At 37.4% G+C, this 12,791-nt stretch overlaps 2 protein-coding genes across 3 annotated transcripts; both read right to left on the bottom strand.

Annotated features, from left to right (window-relative positions):
• Window positions 1-217: 217 nt before the first annotated feature.
• Window positions 218-5,868, bottom strand: gatd3 (glutamine amidotransferase class 1 domain containing 3). 2 transcript variants are annotated; one of them, XM_081369219.1, is made up of 8 exons: window positions 5,672-5,846; window positions 5,457-5,524; window positions 4,670-4,722; window positions 4,021-4,134; window positions 3,747-3,866; window positions 3,486-3,578; window positions 1,530-1,686; window positions 218-730 (listed from the first exon to the last, which is right to left on the bottom strand). In XM_081369219.1, the coding sequence occupies exons 2-8, from the start codon at window positions 5,466-5,468 to the stop codon at window positions 602-604; spliced, it is 678 nt and encodes a 225-aa protein (XP_081225345.1). In that variant the 5' UTR covers window positions 5,469-5,524; window positions 5,672-5,846; the 3' UTR covers window positions 218-601. The 2 variants fall into 2 exon arrangements, with proteins under 2 accessions (XP_081225345.1, XP_081225344.1); XM_081369218.1 differs by lacking the exon at window positions 5,457-5,524 and having other exon boundaries at window positions 5,672-5,868.
• A 750-nt stretch (window positions 5,869-6,618) lies between these two features.
• On the bottom strand, window positions 6,619-11,608 carry LOC308692865 (interferon-induced GTP-binding protein Mx; the record flags this gene model as incomplete). Its single annotated transcript, XM_081369299.1, has 11 exons — window positions 6,619-6,852; window positions 7,189-7,478; window positions 7,644-7,802; window positions 8,397-8,535; window positions 8,972-9,094; window positions 9,688-9,766; window positions 10,085-10,283; window positions 10,397-10,535; window positions 10,811-10,965; window positions 11,086-11,223; window positions 11,395-11,608. 11 exons carry the CDS (start codon window positions 11,606-11,608, stop codon window positions 6,619-6,621), a joined length of 1,869 nt encoding a protein of 622 aa, XP_081225425.1.
• Window positions 11,609-12,791: the final 1,183 nt, after the last annotated feature.

Below are 12,791 nucleotides of genomic sequence, written 5' to 3'. Positions count from 1 at the left end.
GTCATTCAGTTATAGGTTACTGTCAACTATTAAAGAAAATATTTTGAGTTTGAAATAACTTGATTTTCAGTTAGCACATTACTGCATTACATTAAGTTCTGACTAAATGACTAGACACTGTCATTTTATATATTTTGTTAAGAAAATTATTTACTTTATTTTCAATTTCAAACTTCATATTTGAACACACGGTGTCTAATATATTTAAAGAACACAGACACGTTAAGCTTTTATTGGTGCACTGTATTAAGTTGATACTCTGACATCTCCATTTCAGTTTTTTTTTTTTACTGATGAGCTTTTCTTGTCAAGTTACATTTAAAAGTTTTCAAAATTAAGAAATCATAGAGCTACATTTACTTCACATTTACTTTTTTCAAAAACAGAGAGTGCCCTCTGCTGGATATTCACCAAAATACCATTTAATACTGTCAGGCAGATACAAGTTTGATTATTAATGTCTGTCAAGTCTTTCACAGTCTTGTTTTGCAAATCACTAAAAATCACAACAATAAATAGCCTACTCTTTTTCATTTATGCAGTCTGATACAGATCCTATATGAGTGATAATGATGAAGATACTGATATACTGGTTGAACTTTTACTTCCCGCTGAGCTTTAGGACGTCTCTCACCATAGCACCAATCCCATCAAAAATCAAGTGCAACTTTGTTTCACACATGAATGCAGGTGTGGTCACCACCTTATTCTTCTGGTCCACATGAGATTCGTAAGGACGGAAGGTTAAGGTTAATTCAGAAGAACAAAGCTCTCATAACATTAATGAGAAGTAAATTAAATAAGACAAGTTGAAATCATGACACTAAAATTTTTTACTTTTTAAGTCATAATTATGACTTGTATGTAATGATTATGACTTTTTATACCATGGTCTGGGTGAATACTCAATTCTGATTGGCTGCAGGGTGTCCATTAAAAAGTGATGGAGGACACCTAGTAAAGGAGTTCTGGTGAAACTGACTGTTTACCGTTTCTTAATTAATAAATAAATGCGCTGGCTACATCAGCTGTCAGTAACCATAGCAACTGGCAGTAAACTGAAGGGTTCTACGAGCGGAGCGGACTATAAATATCTCCGGTTGCTAAATAAACCGTCAGGCGTAACCAGAGAAACCAAGTTATTGTTTGTAAAAACTTTAGATTTCGATTGTAAAACTAATTAAAATATAAACTAATGTTTTAAAAATGTGTTATTTGGCAAGTGACCATGGTATAAGCGGGTTAATGCCCTTCGAGGTGTCCATTGTCAGGTATTAATGGACTTTCACACCTCGCCGTCGTCCATTAATACCTGACAATGGACAGTGGACACCTCATTGGGCATTAACCCTTACTTATCTTACAGTATGTCATAATTTTGACGAGAAGAGAAGAGAAGAGAAGAGAAGAGAAGAGAAGAGAAGAGAAGAGAAGAGAAGAGAAGAGAAGAGAAGAGAAGAGAAGAGAAGAGAAGAGAAGAGAAGAGAAGAGAAGAGAAGAGAAGAGCTCAGTCTGTACAGGTAGGATATGGTGACTTCTTTAACAGTATGTTTGGCTCCCAGTGCAGTGATGGCTTGTGCAGTACCAGCATATGGCCACTTCCCACATTCCTCCTCCTCATGACCCACCGTCACATCCACACCTGGAAGAACTCTCGCCGCCAGCACTGGAGATATACAGCACAACCTGGTGGCCAGAAGACAAGGAGTCAGTGCTTTAAAAGAAAAAAAAAAGCATCCATATAAAGTCTGATTTGACAAATATAATCTTTTTATTTCAAAGCACATCATAACTTTTAGGCCCTGTCCCAAATGGAACCCTAAGATCTTGCGGTCTTTCTCCGAGTCCACACTTAACGCAATATAATGGCACTTTGACTGTCAGGTAGAAGTCTGCTGCGGAGCTTGGGTCAGTACGGGCTCTGTAAAAGTGCGCAACGAGGGCGCATATCAGCTGCGAAGGGGCAGCTCGCAAGCACCCTTCTGAAACCTAAAATGAAAAATGGGACACCCAACAGTCTTGTACAGACATGTTCGCATTGGACATTGTAAGTCCACATAAATGTGCCATTTGGATACCTATTAAGTTCTGTAATCGATTACAAAGTTTTGCTACTGACTTATAAGGCCGTAAATGGTTCAGCTTCTGTGTATTTAACAGATCTTCTATCACCAAACAATCCACCTTTAAGGTTACAAAACTCTGGACTTTTGGTTGTACCTAGAATATCCAAGTCCACTAAAGGAAGGAAAGCGTTTTAACACTTGGCTCCTAAACTCTAGAATAGCCTTCCTGATAATTTTTGGGGCTCAGACTCACTCTCCAAGTTTAAATCTAGATTAAAGAGACATCTTTTTAGCCAAGCATTCACATAATACATCTCTTAACCATGTACACCAGTCATATCAGATCAAATGCAGATGATTACACTTAATGTAATGAACAGCAGCTATGCTAATTATTTTCTATTTGCTTCTGTTTTATCTCAGGATGCCCCTCCTGAGGTAACTAGAGAGTACGTCAGCTCCAGTTTGGATCTAGCCTCTTATGAAGACTTCAGATGCCCGAACACCTGTGAAGAGATGACGTCAACTCCTGGACTTCAGATGATGCAAGCTCTGAATCAACATGCAACAATGCTAAATTTCTATATATTGTAATCATTATGTTTACAACTTGTAATAATGGCTTAAACTCATTGTTTCTGCCTTAAATGAATACATTTGTTAGCTAAATGTGTGATTTGTACTCTGTGTACTTGGACACAGTCATCTCTGATAACAGAACACTCTAAATTGTATTGTAGACGCATGCATTTTTCTTTTCAGACTGCTTTGAAATGATATGTGTTGTGAAAAGCACTATACAAATAACTGTGAACTGAAATTTGGGACAGGGCCTTACTTATCATAGCACTTGAAGTTCTTGAAATTACTGACTTAAAATGCATTCCTTATTTTGTTCAACTTTAATAACCTTGCCAGCCATTGTAATCTGGTTCTGTTTTTTTTAACCTATAAGATTATAAATACAAATTTAAATAGTGTTTAAATTAATTTTCACTTTTCACATTTTTTTAGGCCTTTTTATTGTCCAGACCTCAGGAACATAAATTTTACTTAAATAACTTTAAATGATTGCAACACCAACATAAGATATTTCCATAACAATACATTTTAACACATAAAAGCACAAAAAGACACCAAATCAGTGGACTTTCCACCTTATTTTTAATGAAAGAGCGGACGCTGCCATTTGTAAGTTGAACGTTTCTGGCCTTTGCTGTCATCAGCTTACAGTTTTGTTATGTTGTTAAGCATTTTCGTAATTATAAACACACTGGTTTGTAGCGCAAATAGTTTTTACCCCCACTGAAATACAGATTTATCTATAGAGGCAAAAGAATCAGAAGTCTCACATTCATATTCTCTTACTTCTGCGTTGTAAAATAAGGAGAATATAGATAGTAATTTATAACGACTTACCCAATTGGCTTTCCTGCTTTATGGAAGTCCTTTAAAACCCGCTCCACATCCTCATTCACTTTACAGTCCTTCCCATCAATAGCAAATGTTGACCTGATGATGGTAAAGATGCAGAAGACAATATACAGAGAGATGAGGACTACAACAGTGGCAAGCTAAAATACATCTAAATGCAAACAATGTTTATCAAAAAGTTAGCATTGGTTTAAAACTTTTTTTTTAAAAAGGCAAGTCCAGTTTATCACATTTAGTCGCACTCACAGGTTTTTAGCTGCACCGAAACCACCAGGGAAGATGACCGCATCATGATTACTGGCACTCAGTTTTGCCAGGTCAGTGATGTTGCCCCTTGCGATACGCGCTGATTCTGATAAGACGTTCCTATATAAAAAGAAAAGTTGAGTGAGTTAATAATATGTTAATAATTGAACTCCTACAGTAACAAAAGCACAAAAGTGTACAGATATGCTAAGGTATATAATGAATTGTTTTGACAGTGTAATCTTTACACAGAATTTCTGAGAGGACACTTCACCTCGACTCGGTCTCCACTGGCTGACCTTTGCCATGGTCTATCACATGCATCTGAGACACATCGGGAGCAAACATCTGAACCTCTGCACCTCCCCGACTTAGATGCACAAGGATTCTACATACACAAACATATAGCAAAAACGAATATTCACGCAAAAGAAAAGAGTTCAAGCAATAACTCGCATAAAGCATAAATCAAAATAGCATAAAGACACACATTTGGGTTACACTGAGAGAAAAAAAATCTGAAATAGGACATTAATTGTGACATATTTTACAGTAGTGGAGAACTCCTAACGCAGGAGTGTCCAATCCTGTTCCTTGATGGCCACTGTCCTGCAGAGTTAAGCTCCAACCCCATTTAAACACAACAGAACCAGCTAATTAAGGTCTTACTAGGCATATTAGAAACTTCCAGGCAGGTGTGTTGAGGTAAATTGGTGCTAAACTCTGCAGGACAGACAGTGGCCCTCCATGACCGAGTTTGGACACTCCTGTCCTAGGCCCTAAAGTTAAACTTGGCATGAAATCCATGCAACGAAGAGACCTTCTGTCCCTTATAGAAGTAGATTTTTGTGAATCCGCTGAGTAACTAAGGAAAGAAAAATATTATAGAGACATAAAAATAAAAAAACTAGTAAGTTACTCACGCTGATGCCTCATGGATTTCAGTGCCATCATAAACACCACATCCAGACAACACCTAGTGAATAAAGATTAAAAGTTAGAACTCAGAACTCTTGTTGGCTTGTGTTTTGTGACGAGCTGGAGAGCAATAAACAAAAACATATGAAAAGCCTTACGGATTACTAAAAACCGATAAATCAATGTTCAACTGTCTTAAAGGGATAGTTCACCCAAAAATTTTAATTTTGTCATTACTTACCCTCATGTTGTTCCAAACCTGTATGGGGTTCTTTCTTCTGTTGAACACATTTTTTACAGTCTATGGTTGACCACAAAATAATATATTTTGAAGAATGTTGGAAACCAGACAGTTGACGGCACCCATTGACTTCCATAGTAGGAAAATACTATGGAAGTCAATGGGTGCTGTCAACTCTCTGGTTACCAACATTCTTAACAATATCTTTTTATGTTCAACAGAAGAAAGCAACTCATACAGGTTTGGAACAACATGAGGGTAAGTAATGACACATTTTTGGGGTGAACTATCACTTTAATGATACTGGCGGCTGGCTGTACTCTCATGTCACCAGGGACTCGCTTTTCTCCTTTATCGATTAGTGAAGGTTAAACAAGAACTTCAGTATGAATAATACTGTAATATTGTAGCTGTGTTCATACTCCGCTGCCCGTCGGGGTTTATTCTGAGATAATTATTCCCTGACAGTGACTATTTTCTCGTAACGTTACATTACATGTATTATAAAAGTGTCACTGATTTCTAATGTTGTATGCAAATGACCAACTTACACAGGGTGACATGAAGCGCCTCTACCAGAACTGAGAAAGAACTACTTTCAGAACACGGTAAAACCCCACTGAAATGCAGATGTTCATGAAATCTATTAATTTCACACAATACAGTTCTAAAATGGGACACTAAAATGTGTAACGTTAGGTATTTTGACATCGAGCGCGGACAAGAGTCACGTGCAACGCCAGTTTGGGTCTGCATAACTACTTACAACAGCGACTTTTGCGCTACTGCAGCTTGAAGATGCATGAAACTGAGCAGCAGCCGCATATCTGAAGTGGGCAGTACGGAACAGCGAGCGCAGAGCAAACATGGTGTGGAGCGAGGAGGACATGGAGGACCAATTGCTTCTTCGCCGTTACTGATGGATGGAAAATCATAGAAACATATCGCCACCTACAGTTTACTGTGCCAACCCACAATCTAGGCCTTAAAAATGTGCTGCATCAGAGTTTAATTAATAACAATAACATGACAACGTAATTATATAAATAAGCATAACTTTATATATACAAATGCTATATATATATGTGTGTGTGTGTGTGTGTGTGTGTGTGTGTGTGTGTGTGTGTGTGTGTGTGTGTGTGTGTGTGTGTGTGTGTGTGTGTGTCTTAATTAGTTTAAAGACCGCCATAACAACCTTTGACCATTTTTTTTATTTTAAAGTTATAAAGTGAATTCTTAGATACATGAAAAAATATTACAAATACAAAAGTCCAAGGCTAAATCTTTTGCCAAGTGACAAGTTCTCTTTAAAGGTGTCCTTAATTTCCATTTATCAAAGAACAGCATCATAACATCTTGAGTAAATGTTTGAAGTTATTATTTCTAGATTTATGTGGTTCTTATTATTAACTTATTAATATTAAATTAGGGATCACTAAATGAACAATTAGGAAACTGGATGCACACATAACATAAAATAGAAAATATATTTCTTATAAGTGTAAAGCAAACTGTGGGACAGTTTCCAAAACAAGACATGTCCCTAAATTGAATTTTAGCAGGGAATTTCCACAAACACCATCTTAACTATTTGGCGGTAAACTGTACGTACATGTACAAAATAAACTCCAATGACACCCCATTGCAATTCTGAGCAAAACATCTGGGATTGGAGCAGCAAAAATATACTAATGAACAACAGACACTTAACAATTATACAGAATGCACAAACTTGGACAGGACTTTGCCTGCACTCTTGAGGCGCTCCAGTCGCTCTTTCAGTTCTTTCCTTTTACGTGCAACAGTGGAATCTTCTTGGATCAGCATTCCTGGATTGTTCCCTCCAATCATGGCAAGCATTGCATTCTGAAGCTGAGAGATGTACTGGTCCAGCATGTGATACTGGACTATCAGTGGAACTTGATTAGCCAGACGGTCAGAAGTAATCTACAAATACACACAAAGTACATTCAAATACATTGTAAACCATAATAAGCTAAATTAATATTTATTTCAAGACTCTGCCACAAATAATTTAACCTCTCCTTGCATATATGACAGGAGAAGGTGATGTGTTTTTGACGTTAAAATCTTTCTGCTATCCCAAGATGGAAGACAGAGACAACTACAAGAAAACCAACCATACGTTTTTGGAAAACAATCATTATTCTTGCAATTGCTAAGTGGCAATAGTGGCAAAAAGATTACGCACAGAGATTAAAGAGAAAAGACTCCTAAATCTTCAGGTATGTGAACAGATGCATAAATGTTTCAAATGATTACCGTAAAATAGGCAGTGAGATGTTGTGTCATCTCGCGTACATCTGCACTGATGAACTGCCTTTGCACAAGAACTGTTTGACTTTGTTTTACAGTGTCAAGCTGATTGCTGTACAGATGGTCTTGGGAGTAGACAATCCTCTCCATCTTAAATTGAGACTGTATTTTCTCCTCAGCTTTCTGAAACTGCTCATCGAGAAAATCTTCAGTTGGATCTTTGGTGGCCCTTAATAGGTGAGAGAAGGCCTTGAAATGAGAGCTAACAAGGCAGTTCACACAGGAATGAACAATGTCTGTAATAAAGGACACAAGAAAACAAAACAGCCAATCAAAGGAGTTACAGTAAGACACAACATAGTAAATTATATGCATACTTGATATACATCACCGAATTTATGCATTTGAATTTATTTTTTAGCATGCAACACTGCAAACCATCGTGAAATACTGCCATTCACCTGTGACATCTTTGAGCAGCTTTAAAGCAGGTTCCTCCAGCTCCTCAATGTGTTTCTTGACAATGTTTTCGAAAGTTCTATAGTTCACAAATCCAGGAAGCTCCTTTCCTCTACGAGTCCTAACATACTTTTCTACCTCATCTCTGAGGGTTTCCTCCGCTAGAGAGAAAAGATGAAAGAAAATCTTGAAGTACACACCCCTGCAGCACAAAGGGTTCAACTCAAACAGCATGTATATTGCATGCCCACAGAGAAGTTTTGATGCTGCACAGAAGTGGCTTAAATTAATTTATGAAGGAACTCAAGAAATAATCTCACAAGCTTGATGGCTGATTGACATTAATTGTCGAGAGACAACAAGACACACTGATTGTCCTTTAAAGGCTACAGTGGCTTGGTAGTGTAGACACTAGGAGCCTTAACTGGGTGAACTGCTTTCCTGTAATGAGATTATTGTAGAACAGAGTTCCATTCAAGAATCCAATCTTCCCTCTCATTTATGTCATGGTCAAATGTTTACTGATTTATTAAAAATTGAAATGTCTAGCACTAACCCATTATAAACTACCTGTAGTGTGCCAGATTTAAACTTTCTGTAAATTAAAGATTTAAATAATACATTATTTTATCAGAGAAAGTGCAAAATAAAGATAATAATATTAAAGCAATATAAACTGCACAAAGCAACATTACTGTCACTGATCATTTAAAATGTATGCTACAATGTAAACAAAATATTATTTATTAACACACTCTTTATGGTTTTGTCATCCAGAACGCGTTTCCATCTTCCAAATTCCTTCCTGATTTTGGTGAAGACCCTCATGTCTGAGCTTAGATCTTCTTCTGCCCTTTTTACTCCTTCAAGGGCATCACTGAACTGGCGAATTTTCTGCAGAGTGCAAATCTCATCAGGTTATGAGATTTGAAAAAAAGGTCACTGTGGCGAGCAGGACGAGGCCGAGGGCCGTGGGAGGACGGCGCGAGGCCGGTGGCGTAATTATGATGAGCTACACCTGTGAGACGCACCGGTCTCGCATCTCTCACGGAGGAGCGGAGGCATAAAGGAGGAGCGACGACAGTGAAGAGCGAGAGAGGACAGGCCTGTGTTTTAGTTGATGTTTTGTTTTTGGTTTGTGTTGCCAGCAGTCGTCCGTGAGGGGCTGCTGGCTTTTACTTTCATTTTTGTATTTGTGTATTTATTTATTAAATATGTTTGAATGTCCGCCGGTTCCCGCCTCCTTCTTCCCGTAACATCTGAACCCCGTTACAGTCACATAAAAACATGTGGGGTGCAACATGTACAGTTATTCTGTTAAGATTTTTACCATAATCAGAAAATTGCTCCTCTCGTGTTCATCAGTTGGAACTCCATCTCCCAGTGCTCTAAGATCCGCAGTCGTCTTCTCTAATTTCATCTCAAGTTGTTTCTGCAACTGTGGCAGCGTTTTCTAAAGGTAAAGAAATATTAGAAATTAGAAAGCAAAAGGCAATCTAGAATTCTGTATCCTATTCTGATTTTAGTCTTCTATACTTTAAGTCATTTACTCTTTTCTGTCAATGTCTCTGCTGTAACTCTTTGTTAGGGCTGAGTGATTAATCCAATTTTAGCTTTGATTTATTAGCTAAATATTATACTGTTAGATAGACTTACATTTAAAACTTAAAGCATTATTAAATTTTGTATATATTATATTTGTCCTATTTGTAATTTGAATCTATTTTAATTGTATTAATGACTGTCTCACTGTCTTCAATAATTATTTGAGGACTTTTTTAACTTATATTAGTTTAGTATTAGTCTAGTATTAGTGTCCGCTTTGGTATCGAAATTGGTATAGAGAGTTGTGACATTTCAGTGGGATCTAAACTTTTGATATCAAAGCAACATAATTTCCTTGTGAAAAAACGGAGAGATTCACATAGGATTTTGGCCATATAACCCTATCCTAATTATGATAAATAATGGTGATTTCAATATTGATCAAAATAATCGTGATTATGATTTTTGCCATAATCGAGCAGCCTTTCTCTGCATACGCACAGTAATATGTTCAACCAATTCTTTTGTGAGTCTTTCTGCAAGAAGGGGTACTGTAGCTTTTCCTTCCTCAAGAAGAGACCTGAAGGGAAAGAATGAATTTAAAATAATGACAAGGAAGTTGAGGACTGCAGCATAACTACAGCATTTTGCATACGTTTTATGAGTGGGTTATGTGAAACATGTATAAATATATAAAGTGTCATTGTTGTGAAACAACAGCAACAACACATACAGAAAAATATTACTAAAATATAACGTGAAATGATTGTCATGAACATTATATATACAGTATTAGATTATATTTCACTAACATCTTGCCTGCATATAAATCACACCATTGTTTTTCTTCCACAGACATGAAATGGCTCATGCTTCAATTGTGAGAGAAAAGACTTGCCTGAAATGAGCATGTTCATCAAAAAAAAGTCTTTCTTTTTCCAGCGCTTTGACCAGATCAAGCTTCTCATTGATGTCTTGCTGGCCTCGGCACTTTACGATCATGTAGCCCTTCTTCAGTTGTATCACTTGATTATTGACTGTTCTGACCACCGTCTCCTCCATGCCTTTGTCCACTAAGTCCGGTTTAGTCAGAATACCTGCAGATATGAATATTTGTCTATACACTCTTATCAGTGTTTTATTTTACTATCAAGAAAACAGGAACAATGCATTTGACAATACTTCACTTATTCAGTGAAATGTTACGTACCCAGGGTCCTTTGTCCGGTTGAATCTACTTTGAATGCCATCTGCAGTGCCTCAGTGGTGGCGATGTCAATGTTTGCAGGCACCACAACCAAGCTGATGGTTTCTTGTCTTTTAATGAACTTTTCAATGACATCTTTTATCTGTTACAGAAAAACAACATTAGTAATTTTGAAGGGATAGACTTTATTCCTGAATAAAAAAAATATACGTTTTTGGTTTGTATTTTGACACACGTTCATTATAAATGGCACAGTCCAACCTGTAATTTTATTTGAAATTCCTATAACCATAATAACCACCTGCTCCAGCATTTATGTTTAAAGGTTTAAGAAACAGTGTGTAAAGGAGCTATATCCAAAATATTGGAATGCTATAAACATTTCGAAACATTTACATACTGTACAAATAGTCTTACTTGTTTCTCGATGTCTTTTGGCTGGTTGCCAGTGGCAACTCTAGCAATACCTGGCAGATCAATGAGAGTGAGATCAGGGACATCACTGGACTGGATCTCCAGAGTGATCATCTCATGACTGATCCCTTCTCCCTTTCCAGCCAATACTGTCTGAGCTATAAAACAATACCATGTCACAAACATCCCACAGACGACAACACAATTAATTCAACCATTTTAAAGACTCAATAAACTGTATCTGTATACACTTAAATGTGTAGGCTAAGTATACAGACCATTTAAGACAGCCTTTTCTATTTCAGCAGGGTCCTTCAGTTGCTTTATTTGATCCTTATATGACAGCAATCCATGCCAGTTGTTGTCCTTCGTAATTTTCTTCAGTTTCAGTACCAGAGGACAGCGTGTCACAATACCTGTGTTTTAAATACTAGATAGTCAGTTTCTTATTTGAACAGACTTCCTTACAATTGAAATGTTCTAAACACTTAAGTAATACAGTATAACACAGTAAATAAATTCAGATCTATGATTCAGACAGATGAACAATAGATAGAACGATAGATAGAATTGTGCTTGTACTGTACCTGTTCCCCTAGGTAGTGCCACTCCAGACAGGGCTTCCAACACAGAACTCTTTCCTGAGCTCTGGTCACCTATGACAGCAATAGCTGGCAAGTTCAGGTCCTTTTCAACCCCTAATGACCTGAGAGAGTCCACTAGGTCAATGCATGGGCGGACCTTCTCTTCATAGTGCTGGCTAAGACCATTAATCTTATTTCCTCCCTTGACTGGAGACATGTCTGCAAAGAGAAAAACAGACAGTAGTTCAGCCAGAGTTCTTATTATGTGGTCAACGTTTTATTCAAAAGTTGTTTATAGAGTAATTATGGATAAAGCACGTTGTTAGGGCGTTGTTGTTGTGCGAGCATTTGAATTTTAATAACCAAGAGTCGAATGCACACTATCAGTTTTAGAACTGTTTTCAAACACAATTCAACGTGAAAGTCTATAAAAAAATAACCATTCAACTGTTTCCTTAAAACTTTCCATGACTTTATAGCTTTTCCATACCACTGAACAAAGTGGAAACAAAAACTGGATTCATCAACGGCTCTGCTGTGAAAGACGTTTTACTATAGTTTTAGTAAAACTTCACAACGTGGAGAATTTTTGAATATTTTACGTTTTGTTGTGCATTCAACAAAAAACAACTCTTTGTCGAATGTCAAGGAAAGGTGTCTCCAATTTCGCTCGGAAATGGAGTTTGTCTCATCATTAACAGGCGGGAAATGGGATGTTTAAAGATTAGAACTCTTTTATCTCTGTCGCTCAGGTCCACTTATTCACCGGTCCGGGCTGAATGTGTTCATGTGTATGTAAAGTGCATTATTAGAGCTGAACAGATTATCTACCTATATCCATTATATTATTCACACTGTATGTACAGACTAGTCATTGCCCGTAGTCAGGTTAGACGCCATATTGAATCTAAAGCGGATGAGAGGCTGCTTCATGTAACTCTGTGAGGAATAGACTGAAGGTGATGATACACAGGGCAACTTATTGAGCAATGTTGCTGGGCAATCTAGCCGAGCGATTGTTGCTTGGGCACTTTCCCATTGAAAATGGGCAATAAATTTATATCTGGGTAATTTAGATCGGTCGTGGGCCCTGTGTCTCATCTCGTTGCCCATTGACGGCAATATTGCCTAGCAACATTGCTCAAAAAGTTGCCCTGTGTATCATCCACTGACTGATCTATATAATGACATTCTATATAGATCAGTGGTATCATCACCTTGAAATGCTCATGCTGTGTTCGAAATAGCCCCCTGACCCACATTCACCATTCCCTACATTAGTGATGAAATCGAGTCAGCGAATTTGCGCAGGAAGGGCTACCGCTTGTGCATAGTTTGTGCTTGCTGTTTAATAATAATAATTTGACTCTGCCATGGAAACTAGCATGTATAGACATTAA

Source organism: Scardinius erythrophthalmus (assembly GCF_964197995.2).
Source record: "Scardinius erythrophthalmus genome assembly, chromosome: 6".
Lineage (NCBI taxonomy): Eukaryota > Metazoa > Chordata > Actinopteri > Cypriniformes > Leuciscidae > Scardinius > Scardinius erythrophthalmus.
This window is presented reverse-complemented; position numbering and strand designations above follow the sequence as displayed.